The 17,720-nt window shown below is 43.9% G+C and overlaps 4 protein-coding genes across 9 annotated transcripts in view; 3 read left to right on the forward strand and 1 right to left on the reverse strand.

Annotated features, from left to right (window-relative positions):
• hnrnph3 (heterogeneous nuclear ribonucleoprotein H3 (2H9)) overlaps nt 1-17,720 on the forward strand; it is a 76,001-nt gene that overhangs the window by 7,498 nt on the left and 50,783 nt on the right. The gene's annotated exons all lie outside the window — the stretch shown is intronic.
• On the reverse strand, nt 476-3,213 carry c3h6orf120 (chromosome 3 C6orf120 homolog). Of its 2 annotated transcripts, none has more exons than XM_049009093.1 (2): nt 3,073-3,213; nt 476-1,929 (listed from the first exon to the last, which is right to left on the reverse strand). In XM_049009093.1, exon 2 carries the CDS (start codon nt 1,897-1,899, stop codon nt 1,345-1,347), a length of 555 nt encoding a protein of 184 aa, XP_048865050.1. In that variant the 5' UTR covers nt 1,900-1,929; nt 3,073-3,213; the 3' UTR covers nt 476-1,344. The 2 variants fall into 2 exon arrangements, with proteins under 2 accessions (XP_048865050.1, XP_048865051.1); XM_049009094.1 differs by lacking the exon at nt 3,073-3,213 and adding an exon at nt 2,831-3,060.
• On the forward strand, nt 3,442-11,108 carry ppm1g (protein phosphatase, Mg2+/Mn2+ dependent, 1G). 3 transcript variants are annotated; one of them, XM_049009057.1, is made up of 10 exons: nt 3,442-4,017; nt 4,385-4,454; nt 4,713-4,798; nt 5,555-5,684; nt 8,010-8,497; nt 8,615-8,728; nt 8,903-9,137; nt 9,385-9,514; nt 9,646-9,745; nt 9,999-11,108. In XM_049009057.1, the coding sequence occupies exons 1-10, from the start codon at nt 3,907-3,909 to the stop codon at nt 10,185-10,187; spliced, it is 1,653 nt and encodes a 550-aa protein (XP_048865014.1). In that variant the 5' UTR covers nt 3,442-3,906; the 3' UTR covers nt 10,188-11,108. The 3 variants fall into 3 exon arrangements, with proteins under 3 accessions (XP_048865014.1, XP_048865015.1, XP_048865016.1); XM_049009058.1 differs by having other exon boundaries at nt 8,010-8,492; nt 8,613-8,728; XM_049009059.1 differs by having other exon boundaries at nt 8,010-8,489; nt 8,613-8,728.
• The window catches only part of dna2 (DNA replication helicase/nuclease 2), a 31,080-nt gene continuing 27,038 nt past the window's right edge, over nt 13,679-17,720 (forward strand). For all 3 annotated transcript variants that reach the window (XM_049009005.1, XM_049009004.1, XM_049009003.1), the window contains exons 1-8: nt 13,679-13,903; nt 14,091-14,147; nt 14,410-15,299; nt 16,109-16,282; nt 16,495-16,678; nt 16,767-16,915; nt 17,044-17,175; nt 17,304-17,538. In XM_049009005.1, coding sequence (XP_048864962.1) covers nt 14,091-14,147; nt 14,410-15,299; nt 16,109-16,282; nt 16,495-16,678; nt 16,767-16,915; nt 17,044-17,175; nt 17,304-17,538 — 1,821 coding nt within the window. In that variant the 5' untranslated portion in view covers nt 13,679-13,903. The remainder of the gene's footprint in view (nt 13,904-14,090; nt 14,148-14,409; nt 15,300-16,108; nt 16,283-16,494; nt 16,679-16,766; nt 16,916-17,043; nt 17,176-17,303; nt 17,539-17,720) is intronic.

A 17,720-nucleotide genomic window follows, 5' to 3' on the forward strand; every position in this document is an offset into this window, starting at 1 on the left:
TTTTTACCATTAAAAGGAGAGTCCTAATCCTACACACTGATTTTGGAACAAGTGCCAGAGTTGACTGATGCAAAAGTAGATTACATGGAGGTAATAACAAAATATGCACATAGTGTTTTGTTGTATGCTGAAAAAAAATTATAACATTTATTTGGTTATATTACAGCTTACATTGTTATTTTACTTAACATTCAACACTGTTTCATTTTGGGGATTTTCCCAGTACCCTTCTACACAGTAAGAAACTCATATTGGTGCAAACATCACAATGTAAAATTAGACATTAAGGTCATATGGTCAAGTTATTTTTTGCAATGTTTGACGTTATTTGTTTTTTGGTAAATGCATTTAAATGCATATTCTTTATAAACACATAGAAACATTACAAACCATTTACGTAAGATGAAAATAGAGAAAAAACAAAGAATTTTTCATGACCCTGAGTAAACAAAAGACCTTATTTTGAACCCCCCCCCCCCCCCCCGCCCATACCCTCACCAACATTAGAACTTGAATTAATGATAACAGCCAAATTTAACCTTTTTAAGCCTCACTGTTAACATTCAAATCAACACTACCCATTATAAGGACAGTTTTACAAAAACAAAAAGTTTCCAACAATCTGCATTAAGAGTTTTGCTCAAGGCAATTCTCAGACTGACAGGTCTTGCCCCCAATACACCGGCACTTCTGTTCCTGTCAATCACTGTTCTCATGGCTGTGGCCCAAAGCCACTCTATTCAGTTTTTAATGTTAGGTTATGCAATTTGCACTTCCACAAACGACAACAAGCACTGTTTACCAAAAACTCATGTTTCAAGTGATCAGCCTGTGTCTTTGTTGGCAACCCTAACCCTAAATTATGAATAATGTTCATTCACCATGAATATTGATGTTAGAAGGCACTCTGTTGTGTTCATCCTCCAAAATACTGATGACACACTGAATTCTGCATTGTATCATTCAAAGAATAAAAACCTGACAAGACCAGTGATGGCAGTGGAAGTGATATTCTGTTAGGAAATAAGGTTTTTGCAACCATACCATGGATAACCTGATTTAATCTTCAGCTAACACAGAGATTGTCAAGTCAGATGGTTTATATGGCAGAAGGACCAAACTCTGGCACCAATCACCTGTTGAATTTCTTCACTGGAAAGTCTCATTTAAGAAAATATATGCAATGCAAAAGGTCCTTCTCATCTCATTTCTACAGAGGCGTTTTTGCTCTTTTAAATGTCTGCTGCTGGTGAACATAGTGCACAGCTGTGTTTAGTTTACTTGCACGTTGGTAATTTCACAGTATTGCTGATCTGGTAGGTGAGAACATCCACAGACGGGCCTTCAAAAAAGGATTTCAAGTATTATTTTAAGAATACCAATCAGAATAGTCCAGAGGATTGACTCCTCCTCCTGGAAGCCATCCTCTGGGACATGAATGTTCTTCTCCTGTTTGTTCACCTCTTCTGAGAAATAAGAGCCTTTGTCAAATGGGTCCTCTGGGACAACTTGGTCATAAAAGACCTTCATTTCAAACTCACTCTCCTGATGTGACGGATGCCCGTAAATACCAATGCCAACTGGCCGTGCAAAGTCCAGGGGCACCACGACCATGTCTGGGCCGCATGTGGTTGACTGTAGTTTGTACGTGTCGAAGCTGGGTCGCAGTGTCTTATCAGACACGTAGATGTCAGCATCCCCCCTGAGGCTCAGGAGGCGCAGGACAATTCGGCCATCGTGGTTCAGCCGGAGGTAGCTGTAGTTCCCAGAGCCAATGTGCCCCTGCACCACGTGGAGCAGGACCCAGTCATCAGGAGTGCTGTCATCCTCAGTTGTATGAAGGAAGCCACTCGTCAGGGACAGCCAGAGCAGCACAGGCCAACAGCAGGACCACTTCATCGCTCAAGAGGGCGGCCACCCAGTTAAAGACTAAAACGAAAGTACCACGCACGTCAAGCCACGTCAAGTCAGAGGTGTAACACAATGAAATGGAAAACATGTTTGACTTAATTGGGTAGAACAAGCAGAGTAACACAAAACTGATCGCGTGTAGTAAATCTCGCCTTAAAACCCTCAACACCTGACAATTATCAGACATTAAAAACCACATGCAAAAGGGGCCCAAACCAAGTACTGAGTACATATGCATGATTATACTTTTCAGACGTCTGACATTTATCTATTTAAAATCCCTTTTTTTATTGATTTCATGTAATATTCAAATTTTCTGGGCTTTTGAATTTGGGTTTTTCACAATCTGTCAGCCATAATCATCAAAATAAATAAAGGTTTGAAATATCTCGCTTTGCATGTAATGAGTCCATATCATATTTTAGTTTCACCTTTTAAGTTGAATTACTGAAATAAATATACTTTTGCACGATATTCTAATTTTTCGAGTTTCACCTGTACATTCTTATCATGTGCAACAGAACCCTGCCGAAAATGATCACGTAGCACAGACCGCATAACACTTAATAGTATCCAGATGCCAGTGAATCCTGTCAAAAGAATCGAATTAATATCTAAAGAGTATATAATTCATGCTGCGTATGCGTTTTGTGTCTTGCTTGATTTATTTAGACACGTACACCAACAACAGCACCAGCAACAAGTTAGCTAATCCAACTCGAATAGAAATGAACATATGGCAGTGACATTCACCCCAAACATTAGGACTAAAAACGCTTACATTAGCTTGGAGCTGTATAATAATCTAAAGCAAACGTTTCGTCAGCTCACCAGAAACAGTATAGCTAGCTCTGGCTAATATGACAGAAAACTAACTGTGACATATGTCATAACTAGACAGTTATGTTTTTTTACATACTTAAGCATGGAACGTTTTTCTTTTGGGTATTACTTAACACAGTAATTTACGGATACATCAAAACAAATACGGACTATTTCTACCTAAAGCTACCTAATAAAACATAGTAGATCCGCAAGTTAACATTTCTATTTTAAAAGAAATCGTCTGATTCAAGTCTAAATATATTTCACTGCAGGTATATGAAATTAAACGTGCGACTGTGATGGGTAGATAGCGCCTAGTATTAATAAAGTACTAACCTTAGCGTTAGCATTAGCCGTCACGCCTACGGATCAGTCTGACACCCATTGGACCGCCATTTTCCATGGTGCAAAGCGAGGCCGGATAACGAGATTTCGCTATAAACTCGCGAGAAAAATGCAGCGCCAATAGGAAGCAACTGGGTGGAACATTTTTGCTGTATATACATTATTAAAATTACATATACTAGAAATGGAGACGTTGATAATGCATGGCCATAATTTTTTCTAATATTCCAGTAGGCGTATAGCGATACCCATTCGCCTTTTTTCAAATGTCACTCAGGTCATGTTTTGGCGCGCTAGTGAAATTGTAGCATCTACTTCCGGTGCAAATAGCCATGCGCCGGTTCTTCAATGAACCCGCTTCCGCTTCCTTTACGCCTTCGGTTCACTTTCAGAGGCTGTTGGTTGTGTTCGAGAGTACACGTGCTCGACTTTTTCCTCTTTATTTACACTGCTTTTACTAACTAGTAGCATGTTTTTTAAATTAAGTGCAATTTTAGACTGAATCTTAAGCCTTTGGAGTGGGCTAGTTTGGGCGGCTTTACGTTTAAGCAACGTAATTATAGCACCTTCTGGTCTGGAAGACGTCCCGCTTGCCGCCGCTTTTTAAGATACAAAGCTGCTGTCCGTCTTAATTTAACTTCGCGGTGCCTCCATACCGACCGCGCCATCAGAAAGCTGAACGTTACGGGGTGACAGGAGTGCGATGACTGAAAACGATCTCGGAGGAAGCAGCTGAACTCATTAATATACATTTTGTGTGTGATTATTTTGCCTCCGGCCAGCGGTTGGACTCCCCGACAACGGCAGTCTGATTCCAGCTCCATCATGGGGGCTTATCTGTCCCAGCCCAACACCGTTAAATCCACCGCCGATGGCGGTAACAAAAGCATGAGCTACGGCTTCGCGGCCATGCAAGGCTGGCGGGTATCCATGGAGGTAAGCATTAGCTGTAATTTTTCTCCCCATGATCCGAAAAGGCATCACCGTTATTGGGTATTGAGTTTAGCTGAAATAATTAGTTTGGATGTATTTAGGCTTTTTTTTCTGTAAAACGAGTGCTGGGTTATACTACTGAAGTGTGTGTCTGGATTGTGCTTTATATTAACCTTGTTTTAAACAGTCAAAAGTTTAATGTGAAACTTACTCGACAACTTAAGTAGTTCTGTCAGCTTTTGCGGTAGAGGAGCCACAGGACCTGTTAAACATCAGGGCTTTATATCGTTTTTCAGAATCATACATTTTGCTAAAGATTGAGTGATTAGCCTGGTCTTCTGTAGCGTTGTGATGGTTGGTTCGTTTCCAGGACGCCCATAACTGCATCCCAGAGCTCGATGAGGAAACTGCCATGTTTGCGGTTTATGATGGACATGGAGGTATGCGAAGCATAGTGCTATTTATTACAAAACATGACTCCAGTAAACTGACAGAATTGTGTATATGATTATTCTGCAAAAGTGACCTGTGTTTATTATATGTGGTCATTAATACTGGATACACTTAATAGATAAGATGAAGACTGCTTTTTGTATGCCTGGGTTTTTTTATTTGCAGTTAATGAGGCGGCTATGAAGTCAAACTTGTTTAAATGAAAAGAAACTCATGTCAAGGCAACAATTCATATGTCTTTGAAGGTGAAGAGGTCGCTCTTTACTGCTCAAAATATCTGCCCGACATCATAAAGGACCAGAAGGCATACAAAGATGGCAAGCTGCAGAAGGTAGGTTAGATGTAGTCATGTGACCTGGGTGTGTGGTTGCCATAGTGGACGTCCTGAGGCTAACGCTGCGTTCCATTTACCTCGGAGGTCAGAACTCAGACCTCGGAATGAAATCACACCCAAGTTAATGACATTCCAGTACAGCAAGTCGGAAAGCCATTTAGCAATACCAGGGACTTGTTTCGAAATAACTAGTAGTATTTAACTTACCCCAGTTTAAATGGCCTTTATTTTCGTTGACTTGCATTTAACCCAGACTATCTTAAATCTGAGAAGCTGCCTGGCTGAGCAAGTTATCAGTATAAAACTGCACTTTTAACTTCTGCTGATAAAGGGTGCAGCCATCTTGAATTCTGAGGTTGGGGTTGTGTCAATTCTGAGTTCACGAGTTGGAATTCAGACTTGGGGGGGGGGGGGTTTGCAGTTTCTGACTAGGAACTCAGAATTTCTGAGGTTTGAGTTCAAATGGAACGCAGCATAATGGCCATAGCACGTAGCTTCCTATATTCGGCTTTAAATGGGCTTAATGCATCACCTGTCGTGTTTCATACATCCTTCTTTTAGCAGCAGGCTTGGGATGCTTTTGGATAAAGTGCTAGTGTGGGATGAAGGAGCAGTGCTCAGATTTGGCAGGACTCACCTAGTCAGAATGGCTCTGCAGGCACAAGGGGTTAAACTCTGAGTGCCTGCAACATAGAGGGCAGCAATACAACAGGAAGTGAGATCAACATCTCATAGCAGGTGTCTGTGATTTAGGCCCTGGAAGATGCCTTCCTGGCTATTGACAACAAGATCACCACAGAGGAAGTGATTAAGGAGCTATCCCAGATCGCGGGTCGACCCCAGGAAGACATGACCAAGGACAGGGTGGCTGAAGAAGATGATGGTAATCACACAGACAGAGAATGCTCCTCTAAAGGGCTGGGGCTGGTTCCATAAAACACCTTGAGTTAAGATTTAAGGCAAAAAAAATCCCTGTATTTTAAGTGCAATACCACCAAGTTTATGGTGATAAATGATGAAAATGAATGGATCCTGAGAAGTGTTCTGTGACTGAGAACAGTGGATATGATTAATGATGAGCAATTTATTTTGCCTGATTGACAGTGAATTTATGATTTTATTTGTACACCCCGGGACATGTTTATAATTTTATTATCAAATCTGGCTAGCAGATTGATCTTTTGGTTTCACAGAATAAGAAAATGATGTAATGTTGGCTAATAAGCGCTGGCAAGTTTCACCCTGTGCACCAGCAATATTAGACACAAGTACTTCAGTTAACGATGGAATTCTCCAATCTAGAAATATGGAGACACATGCAAAAAATGTAATTGACGTAATCATACAACAATTCCATCTGCTCAATTTTTCCTCTACTAGTTCTTTTCCCAGTATTTCTGCCATATCTTCGAAGTTGGCACCAGTGCTTGTCAATCATTCGGCAAAGTTTATTGTATGGCATCACATCAAAGTCAAAATTCACACGCGTAAATATGCCACTCGCGAGTGCAAAAGTGAAACTCACGAACACAAGAGGAAGAGCTGCATTCATCGTAATATCACCTTCTCTAGTGTATTTTTCTTCTCCCAACTTTATGGTTGTGTTCGCGCGCAAAGCATATTTCCTTCGGTCGTTCTCTGCACTCGAGGGAAATTTCTGCGTTCGTGGTCTGCCAGGGGGAGGTTTTGACAGTTTGGGGGAAGATCAAGTATGGTTATGTATAATTTCACTGATTCTCATTACCACCTTTCCTGTTTCCCCATCAATATAAAACACATAGTTACAGAATGCAGCGACATACGTTATTGGGATGCTGAGGCAGGCATTAGGTTCGGCATCTCCATACTTGTCATGTGTTACAAGTTTCCATAGACCATACATAATTTCTAGACCTCGTCATGCAACCACTTGTGTTGAGTATTACCAAGTTTTCAGTAGCTATTTGAACATTGTGGGTTAGTTAAACTATTCTGTTTTATAGTACTTCAATCTGCAATGTAATGCCCCTTTGGGAATTGATTTAGAATTTTTTTTTTCACATGGGAACACACTGAGTTGTCTCCATGGTGTCAGGTATCAAACTACTTCCAGATAAAGACTTTAGTGTAATGTTTTTAGTACTGACTTTATCCATTTAATTTAAGTTAATCATTTAGACAGCATCGTTATTAAGATGGCTTGTTTAACTGATAACGTAGATGCAGCTCAGGTTCAGAGAGGCCATATGTTAACGGGGGGAACAGGCAAGAACTTAATGCCTGCCTCAGCATCCCAATAATGTCTCGCTGCAATCTGTAACCCTCTGTTTTATATTGGCTATGAGAATCAGTGAAATTATACTTGTAACATAGATAAACCATACTTCATCCACCAATAGCGTTTGCTGTTAGAAACGGCATGACTCCACCCCCAAACTGTCAAAACCTCTCCCTGGCAGAACACGAGCGCAAAAATTTCCCTTGAGCGCAGAAAGCGGCCGAAGAAAATGCGCATGTGCGCAACCATGACTTTGGGAGGAGAAAAATGCATTAGAGAAAGTGAAATTATGATGAACACACACGCAGCTCTTCGTCCTGTGTTCAAGTTTCACTTTTGCACTCATGAGTGGCATATTTATGTGAGTTTAGACTTTGATATGACGGCAAACTAATGCCATATGCCCCGCTAGTAGTTTTTTTTAATTAGAGCAAAAAGTACCTACTTGCAGTGAACACAATACACCAGTGGGAATAATCCACATTTTCATAAGCATGATGCACCGGGAATGAAATCTGGCTTTATTTTATTTATCAGACAAATACTATTTCAGTAAATGATGACGGGTATCGTCAGCAGGTGTGAGTGAAAGCAAACAATCGCCATAGAAACTACGATTTTATTGCTGTAAAATGTCTTTCAATGCAATAAATCCATTAAGGTTTTTCCTTAAGGACAAACCATAAGGAAACCTTTTAAGGGACTCTGTGCAACAGCCTTAAATAAATCCCTGAGCTAAAGAGAAATTGAATTTTAAGTGTCATACTTAAGGCGAAAACTGTTTTGAGCCCCTGGAATTTAGTTGGAATTAAAAATATATGTGTATTAGAGGACAATGCATGCCCTTTTAATTGACCTTGAATAAAAGTGATGCTTGATTAAGACTTACTTGGATTCAGGATGCAAATGTCATGGCTGTAAGGCATCTTGTTTACTCCCCTCTCACCCCAGTGGACAATGAGGAGGCTGCCCTCTTGCACGAGGAGGCAACCATGACCATCGAGGAGCTGCTGGTGCGTTATGGCCAGAACCTGAACTCCGTGAGGTACGGGAAGAAGGCCTGCCCAGGTAGCAAGAAGGAGGCAGGGGATGGTGAGAGACCCTTCCCTGAAAAGGGCGTGAACGGCGAGGCAGAGTCTGAAACCGCGGGGGTGGTGGCGGTGGATGGCGGCAGCAGCGGTAAGGAGAGGCCTGAGAGTGCAGATGGGAGCAGTGGGTCCACCAAGATGCGTGCCTGCCGGAGAGGCGCAACGGGGGAGGCCCCAGGGGAGAAGGCCTCCAGGGTGGAGGGTGAGCCCGGACCTTCCTGCTCGTCCTCCAGCACCCAGGTCCAGTCAGGGACCAAGTCAAAATTCTTTGAGGACAGTGATGAGTCTGAGGAAGCAGAGGATGAGTCTGAAGACGGGGGCAGTGAGGAGGAGGAGGAGGAGGAGGAGGAGGTGAGGACAGGGTCCTGTGCAGGGGGGCATAATGTACAGAAAAGCTAACAAATCAAACTGCGCGACACACACCCCGTCACCATGACACAAAGACGAGCTTGGAATGAATCCTTTCAGGATTGCAGCGAGGATGATGAAGGGGAATACAGCAGTGAAGGAGATGAGGAAGGTGACACGGAGGAGCTTGATGAGGAAGAGATGTGTCTGCCTGGCATGGATGGGAAAGAAGAGGTGATTGTTTGATATTTTGGAGACCTGTGTGTCTGGCTCTGATGTCAGTCTGGAATCTGGGTGCTTTCCTTCTCTGGCCAAAGGAAATGGGGAAGTCCTCTGATCCCAGAGACTTGGAATGGTCCTTTCCCGTGTTCCAATCCATGTAAACTAAATGGATCCCTGTTCTTTCAGCCGGGCTCTGACAGTGGCACTACTGCAGTGGTGGCCCTGATCCGGGGAAAGCAGCTGATCGTGGCCAACGCAGGTGACTCGCGCTGCGTGCTCTCTGAGAAGGGCAAGGCTGTGGACATGTCCTACGACCACAAGCCTGAGGATGAGCTGGAGCTGGCTCGCATCAAGAACGCTGGCGGGAAGGTCACCATGGATGGCCGTGTCAACGGGGGGCTGAACCTCTCCAGGGCCATAGGTAACATTACAGTGCGGGATTTAGCCATACACCCAGGGTGCCAGGGAATGGTTTTTTTCCCACTCACATAAGTTCTAAGAAGTGCTAGAATTACCCCCAATATTCACAGCAGTGGGTGAAAATTTCATCCACTTACAACTCCCAAGTTCATTGACCTACCAAAATTTATATGGACATAATTCAAGATAGATGCCGTTATGGGTTATGTATTTTTCACACGGACCCTTTGGCAACCTGTGGTTTCTAGGGGATCACTTTTACAAAAGGAACAAGACTCTTTCCCCAGAAGACCAAATGATTTCAGCCAAGCCCGACGTCAAAGTACTCGCGCTCAACGAAGAACATGACTTCATGGTCATCGCATGCGACGGAATCTGGTATGTGCTCCATTGTCCATATGATTTTATAAAGGAGACTGCATTGAGTGTCAGGGATAGGCCCAGTGTTTTTTCAAGCCTGGGCCATCAGCTGCTTTGCCTTCCTAAAGTCATGTGACCATTGCCCTTAGGAATGTGATGAGCAGCCAAGAAGTGGTGGACTTTGTCAGTGAGAGGATAAAACCCAATGAGAATGGCAAGGTCAGGGCATTGTCATCTATTGTGGAAGAGGTAAGGCAACACCATCTTGTATTCATGAAGATAATGAGGTAAATGATTTTTTGGAGTTTGGGTAGGATTGTGTGCTGTAGATCAACTGTATTAAACCAATAGTGATTGGGATATTCAGTGAATGTTGATTGCTACCTTGACTTTTTGAAAGTTTCATTTTCTATGTGTGGCAACCTGATGCACCTTCTGACCACCGATATGGTGGGGCCACGGGGTGTGGATACTGACCCCTGTATGACCCCCATCCCCGCAGTTGTTGGATCAGTGCCTGGCGCCAGACACATCAGGGGATGGCACGGGCTGCGACAACATGACCTGCATTGTGGTGACATTAAGGCAACATGAGGCCAGTGGCTCAGTTGAGCAGATCCGGAAGCGCAAGTCGGAGGACGATAGCCTGGAGAAAAATGGTGCTGAAAATAAAAAGGCAAAGCAGGAATAGTGGCCGGCCTGGTCCCTCCAACAAACAATTATATACGCACTTACTCCCTACTGGAAACCAGATTCAGCACAAGACTGTTCTCTGGTGAGCGGAGGTGCAGTCATGCTTTGTGTAAATGTAAATCTCCCACCCACCCCCCCTTCATTCAAGAGCAGTTTTGGATGTATGAGACTGTAACTTTAAGCCCCCTGTTGACCGGACTGAAGTAGTGTATATGAGTGTGTTTTGCGACCATCCATGCCTGTACTCTGTACATAATTTTTTCATACTTGTCAACCGAAGAATATTTTCCCCCTTGAGTTGTGATGTGACATTTGGTGCTTTTCCCCCCCCCTTTTTAACACCAACATGTTGCCACTTTCAAATACTTTTTTTTAAAATTTGAGGTCCCGTCTTTGTTTTCCCTTCCTCATGTTCTTTCTCATCATGAAAATTCCAGGAGAAGCCATTTCTGTTTTTGACACACATCCAGGATTGAGACTCATCTTCCCCTTTAGGGTCAGTTTTCCAGCATGCGTTCAAAGATGAGGGGAAGGAAGATGACTATCCCTTGAATGCAGGAGGGAGGAGATCCATGATGGTCCTGAGGTTTCTCTTGCATCTGAGAAACGGGGGGGTTTAATGATCTCGCCGGCTTGTTTTTGGTTCTTCCTTGTTGAAAAGACTGTCCACCGTCTGTTTCTGTCATCTTGGAGGCATTAGCTTAATGGGATGTAGTTTTAATCATAAGACACCTGCCTATGTCCTCTATTTAGTTAAGACCTGTACCGTTCAATAGGTAGGTTTATATACAAGGTATTTTTTTGAATATATATTTTGGTACTTTTTTCAAGGTGTCACTGTTGGTTGAGCAGAAGCTAAATGAAGATTGTTCAGAAAGAGATGCCATTTTTCCTGAACCAATAAACTTATGGATATAAACAGTCTCGTTTATTTTGATATTTGTTCGTGAGGCTGTTGCCAAATTATATACATGAATCATTCAAGGTACACCAACATGGCATATACCTCACAATTGGTGGTGGGACATCAACCATGAGATATCCTTGATATGATCCAAGTAGACAGTTACTACATATACACAAAAATGGGCCAAAGTTTAACATGCAATTTGGGTTTGGCCTATATTTTCCACAGGAGTATATAAAACAGCATACTGGTACTCTATATTTTAAATACAGATGCTCCTCTACTTATGAGATGCGTTCCGCACGGCCATTAATAAATTGAAATGTTCGTGAGTCATTATTCAACATCATTTTAAGGGTATACGCAAGTACAAACTAGGATGCTGGGAGTAAGTATGCTACACGGCTGCGTGGCGGGAGTAGCAGCCAGAATAGGCGGAATTGACACATAGAAAAAAAAATGATGCTGTGGACAGGAAATGGGAGCCCAATGAACATAACTTGTACTTACAGTCCTCTTTATTCGTATGTCTGAATGTTAGGAAGTTGAAAGTTCATAAGTAAAGGAGCATCTGTATACTCATAATTACTTAGATACAACAAAGGCATCTGTATCTTCAATTCAATACTTCAATGTACTACTATGGCTGTCCACAGAAAATATTACTCCCACAAGCTGATTAGTGCAGAAGGTGTTTGGGATGTGGTGTTACCACAGTGGAAGATGTGTAAACATGCCCTTCCAGGCGAAAACATTCACCATATAAAATACCAGTTGTTGACATTTAGTCCTTGAACAATAGCCACATTAGACTCATCATCACAGATTGTTTTGTTGATAAGCATTAGATTTACAGTTTTAACACTAAAATACAGGCATTTCACCTTATTTAATAAAGTCTCATTCCCAAAACTTAGGGTTACGTGTCACTTAAGTCTGTGACACAGCACAGTAACTAAGGCGATATAAGTGAGGCCATACAAGTAAATAAAGTGAAATGTGTGCAGAAATATTTGTGACTTTTTTCACAAATCACATTTAGTCAAAAACAAGGTGGATATTGTCAGTAAATGGGGGAATTTCATTGTTAGTGAGGTTTATGTGTAAAAACAGTGAATTTTCCCACCACCTGACTGATTCACACTCTCGATCACCTGATCACTGATGGACTACATTTGATTTGTGAAAAAAAATCGTAAATAAGCCTGGTCAATATGAGCCTAGTTTGGTCCCTCTGGGTCGCTTTTTACTTGTTTTGCTTAGATTTCCTGCAATTCCAATTAGCCATAGAGCTAAATTAAGTGACATGTGCAAAAAAATAAATAAAATAAATTAGCAAGTGTGCTAAAATACAGTGTTTGTCTAACACAAATTCATTTTAATATGATCGACAGTGTGAGTTTTCACAAATCAGACTAGTCAGTATGAGCCTGGTTTGGCCTGTTGATATGATGAAGCTTTTTATTCGCGTTTCAAAATAATGCAAAGTGTAATATCCGCAGATTTCGTGTGGGGGTGACGTCATCCGAATTCACAAATCACGAGTAATGAAATGCCACTATTTACTAGCGCACCTCAATGTACTGTGAAGATAAATTTAACGGAATCCCGAATCGCTAATTGCAAACTATCTTTACCGCGGCAGGTGACCGGGGAATGAACAACTCACTACCTGTGTGTCTGCTACTCTCGGTATCGATACTTCCCAAAACGTCGTGATCTAATCATCTGCCGCCTGTGTGGGCATTATAGTGAATTAGTTATGCATATCGATTAAAGACACAGTACCTGTTTAGAACAAACTGCCACTATGGAATATTAACCCCAGGGCACGCACTAATATAGCCGCGGGCCAGCTCGATGGCAACCTACAATACATTTTGTGAATGGACAGTGTCAAATCAACCTGTTATTAACAGTACACTTTTCATGCACTACCTGGAACTAGTTGTAGGAATAATATAAAAAATGGAAGTTCGCTATGTTATATAATGAATCACACACAACAGAGGGTGGCTCGATTTTTTGCAGGCTATTCCGCAGCGTTTGGAGTAATTTCCTAGCCCTTACCTATTGTCTGGAGTTTGCATGTTCTCGCATGTTACATAGGTATGCTCCCGTAATACAAATATATCTATACCAACGCTAATATCCGTCTCTATTTTCCCATAGTGTACAATCGTGGGTCACCTGTGATGGACTGGCATTCCGGACAGGGTGCACCACAGTTAGAAGACGTATTCAGGATACCGTCCAGTCTCCATGGCAACCGCACTCGGCTGCAGCGAACAAAAGATTTATAGAAAGTACGCGCAGCCAACAGTCTAAAACTGCACACTCACCATTAGGATCAAGCCTCACGGCGATCCATGTGTTGGTCAAGGCTGCTTTGCTGCCAGAAGCACCATTTGTCATATTGAAATCCTTTCGAATTCCGTTCTTCTCTACCACAACAGTGGACGGAAACGTTCCTCGTCGCCGGAAGTCGTGCTCACGTGTTCTCTACTTTCCTTATTAGGAAACTACTTCCGGTTTGGTGTCAGCGTATTAGAACGTTCGAATACGAATTAGCGCGCCATACGATCTACTTCATGCTGATTTGTGTGTACCATTCTTGATCGCCACATAAACAATGTTTTCTATCAAGCTGTTTAGCTAATAAAAACTGTGCAATGCAAGAGAATGCAGAATTCCTTAATATAAGCATTTTAAGTTTATCGGTACTTACTAGATTACCTGGAAAGAGTGCAGCAGCTGGCAGCAGAGAGATCGGATTTGGAAAATTGCAAAGAACAAGCTAAAGAAAGGTTCGGTTTGTGTGATCCGTCGTCTCTGGCTTGCTCAGTGGTGGCTTTGGGAAGGGATAATGTAATTTGAGACAATGTAATGTTGTGAAAAAGCGCTATACCGAAACATTTGAATTGAATTGAAACATCACAACTGCATTTTACTATATTGCTGCGATCGTCTAACTAATTTTCTGTCTCGGTTTAGATGATCGCTGGGAACAATCAGAGGCAGATCGGCGCTTTTTTCTCCGGTGGCGCCACGGTATGCATGTATGCGCAATAAGACTTAAAGTAACATCTGTGAGTCGTTTGATTGCCTTGTGATTTCTATGGTGCTTCACCAAATAAGATTGGCAGACTCAAGAAAAACGACCTTGGAATGAAGGTCATTGTGTTCAGTGTTTTTATTGCTTTGGAAAGGTGGTTATAACATTCGGGTAGTGTTTATTTTAATAGTAATTATTATCAGTACTGGTTGGTAGTGTCAGTGTGAGTTGATTAAAAATGAGTAATTTATTTGATAGGGTGTACCATCTGCCTTGAAGAAGAATGCATGTACTGCTGAGAGGATGCAGGCCCTCGTTGATCCCACGACGCTCCATGTGCAGAAGGAGAGTGATCCAGAGTGGGAGAACTTGCCCCCCTCTCCATACCCTTCATGTGTACCAGAGACCCCAGACAGCCAGATTCGCACCTCTCTTCCTGTTCCAGAGCATACAAGCAAAGCCCAGGTGCCTGTCCCATGCAGCCTAAGGTCACAGGCTTTTGGTCTGCAAAAGTCTCTTACAGCCAGAAAGTTTTTGCTGTCTCCCAGAGGGTGGAGGACACCCTTAGGCCCTGCTTCACTGGGCAGTCAAAATGGTGGGGTGCTGAGCACGAGGAGACTGCTGAGTGACTTTGGGGGGGTGCAGAAGAATGTGCAAAGTAGGCCTCTGAGTGCTGGGGGTTCCCCGAAGCTTAGGGGAGACAGCGCCTTCGGAGTCCCTCTGAAGGCTGTCAGGGCATCTGCTACAACGCCAGTGAAGCGCAAGTCCAGTGAGGACGAGTGGGTTGCAGAGCAAAAACGCAAGCAGATCCTCCGTCAGTACAGGACAGAGGGTATCCCTGAGCCTGTTCGCACACCCATTCAGACCAATAGGGAAGATAATGTGCTTTCCCTGCTGGACCAGCAACTAACTGACACGGGTTCGAAAAGCCACAGTGGTGCCCCCGATGGAGGGGAGGGTGTCCCCAGGGGCAGTGAGGGGAACCACCTGCACATGCCACTTAGTGGGGGAGGTTTGGGGGATACTTGCCCATCAAGCAACAGAGATTTGGCAGCCAGCGAAGATGCACTAACAGGCTTAGAGGATCTTCTGCAAGATGAAAGCTTCTGGTCAGATGACAAGATGGAAGCAGATCAGCTTGATGCAAAGTAGGTTTGGTGTTGCTGTATCGCCCGAGTTATCACATTATTAAATGTGGTGCATGTATGATAACATACTGCCCTTTAGACAGCTAATCAAATCAGATCACCTTGTCACATCACTTTACACTTGGTAGGTGAACATTAGTGAAAAACTTGTGTGCAAAGTCCCACAGTCGTACAAATATGAAGTATACAAAAAATTGTAATATACAGCATGGTCCTGATAAATTGGGTGCAAATAAATACAATGAATTGCTGCATAATTGTGTGGAGGGTGGATATGGATTACCATTATAATGGGCTTGTGGACCGGATTTCAGCAATGCCTGACACTCCCAGAGCCTACTGTTTTGGGCCCTCATACTGCAGTACCATCTGCCCGATGTGTGAGCAGTTGTTTTGTCTCATGGAAAGCAAAATTGAGTAGGTGAAAAGAGAATTATTCCACAGGAATCAAATGTGTCACTATTCTATTTTGGTGTCTGGGATCCTTGTTGATTTTCCCAGCTTTCCTCGGTCACTACCTGGTATGTGTATCCTGACGGGAGGGAGGCTTACCTCCAGTGATTTTCCCCAAGCACTGAACTACTTTCTGCAAAGCTTTGCAGCTGTAGGTGGTGGTGTTCCCGTACCAGGTGGTGCTACATCCAGTTAGGATGCTGTTGATAGGACAGTTATGGAGTGTCCTGAGCATGCCCGGAACTCATGCTAAACCTTTTTAGCCACGGGACATAACAGAGCCACCAGTGTGCTACCTTCACTGTTTTGCTGGTGTGGGTTGCCCTCACTGATCAACCTGCTCTGTGTTTTTCCAGCAAACTGAGAGCTATTCCAAATGATGTCATCTTGTCAACCGGGCTGCACAATAGGTACTGGGTTCTGGATGTGCAGGAAGTTGTCACTCCCAAAGGTGACTTGGAGAAGCATCTGAAGATCACAGCTTCAAAGATCATGCACCCTACAGAGAGCTGTGTGCTGAAGGAAGGATGGTAATGTGCTACAATGTGACAGCTGCCACGCTTGCTGGTTTTGTTTTGTCCTGTTTAACCTTAACAACTTGTTTCTAGAAAGTCATGGGTTCAATGCTGTCTGCTCCTACTTTCTGACCCCCAGCTTTCTTCAGTTGTAGATTACTTTGGACAAAAGTGTTGGTTAAATAGCAGTACCTGTGGAATGGATGACTCTTGGTTTGTCCCCTCAGGGAATCCACGTCTGTTGCCATAGGAGACATCGTTCATCTGGAGGGGGAGAGTGACCGTGGAAATTGGTTCATTGGGAGGGACTCCGGTTTCTTGGTCCTGCAACCTGATGTTCTGATCTCCTGCACCAGTATCTCCAACAGCATCCGCTGCATGAGGCGGGCAGTTTTCTCTGAGAGATTTAAGGTACGCCTGTGAAGCCCTGTTCCTGAAAGCCTTACAGGTCTTTAGTGAAGGACTTCCCTCAAGTGAGCTTGCTGTCCCCTCTCTGCAGGCCTTTGATGGGGGCTCTAAGCAGATGCTCAATGGCACCATGGTCCACGAAATCTTCCAGAAAGCAGCCACCTCAGGGGGCTTCCACCCACAGAGACTCCAGCAGTTGTTGGAAGAAGCCATGCTGGGTCCCGCTTTCCTCAGGGAAATGTAAGTGACCCCGTGGAGCTTCAGCTAACCTCGTGCGAATGTTGCCTTTGCATATGTCTCTGGCTGCTGAGCTTGAATGCTCATGGTACTTGATCGGCCCTGGTTGGCGGTGGTTTGCTACCCTGCAGGTACAGTCTGAAGCTCAGCCAGGCAGACATGCGGAGGGAGGTGGAGGAGTATCTCCCGTCTCTGGGCAAATGGGCCAGTGACTACCTGGCCTCCTCGGCACAGGCTGGGAAAAAGCAGCTCATGGTCAAGCTGTGAGTAGGGGTCCAGGAGGGGGGTGGAGGCATAAATGACTTGTCTGTCAATGTTAACCCAGAGCTCCAGCAGCGGGGCTCGTCTGGGCATGGGGGGTGCTCTTACCACATCCGTCTGCCCGCCACAGGCCGGGGGAGTGTCACCAGGGCACCGCCTGCCACGTCACAGTCACGGATATTGTGGATATCGAGGAGAACATCTGGTCGCCTCGCTTCGGCCTCAAAGGAAAGATCGACGTGACAGCGCGCGTGCAGATCCAGCGGCGGGGGCGGGATCAGGTCGGGGGGCGAGGCCGGGAGGGTGTGGTGCCTCTGGAACTGAAGACTGGCAGGGAGTCCAACTCCATCGAGCACCGCAGTCAGGTAGCGTATCCACAGACAGAGTGGAGAGGTCACCATGGCCACAAACCTGGGGTAGAGCATGGTGATACTGGGCACTTTGACACCAAAGTTCCAGAACCTAGGTACAAGTTCCTACTTTTGTAGCTCCTGGCCACTTTCATGTGTTGCTTTCACACCGCAAAACATGAACCTTCATGCTAAAT

Source organism: Brienomyrus brachyistius, chromosome 3, assembly GCF_023856365.1.
Source record: "Brienomyrus brachyistius isolate T26 chromosome 3, BBRACH_0.4, whole genome shotgun sequence".
NCBI lineage: Eukaryota > Metazoa > Chordata > Actinopteri > Osteoglossiformes > Mormyridae > Brienomyrus > Brienomyrus brachyistius.

Bases quoted from the DNA above. Each gene is read 5' to 3' on its own strand.
- c3h6orf120 (XM_049009093.1), bottom strand. From the start codon at position 1,899: ATGAAGTGGTCCTGCTGTTGGCCTGTGCTGCTCTGGCTGTCCCTGACG.
- ppm1g (XM_049009057.1), top strand. From the start codon at position 3,907: ATGGGGGCTTATCTGTCCCAGCCCAACACCGTTAAATCCACCGCCGAT. The intron at 4,018-4,384 runs GTAAGCATTAGC...GTTCGTTTCCAG, and splicing joins GCTGGCGGGTATCCATGGAG to GACGCCCATAACTGCATCCC. The intron at 4,455-4,712 runs GTATGCGAAGCA...ATGTCTTTGAAG, and splicing joins GGTTTATGATGGACATGGAG to GTGAAGAGGTCGCTCTTTAC.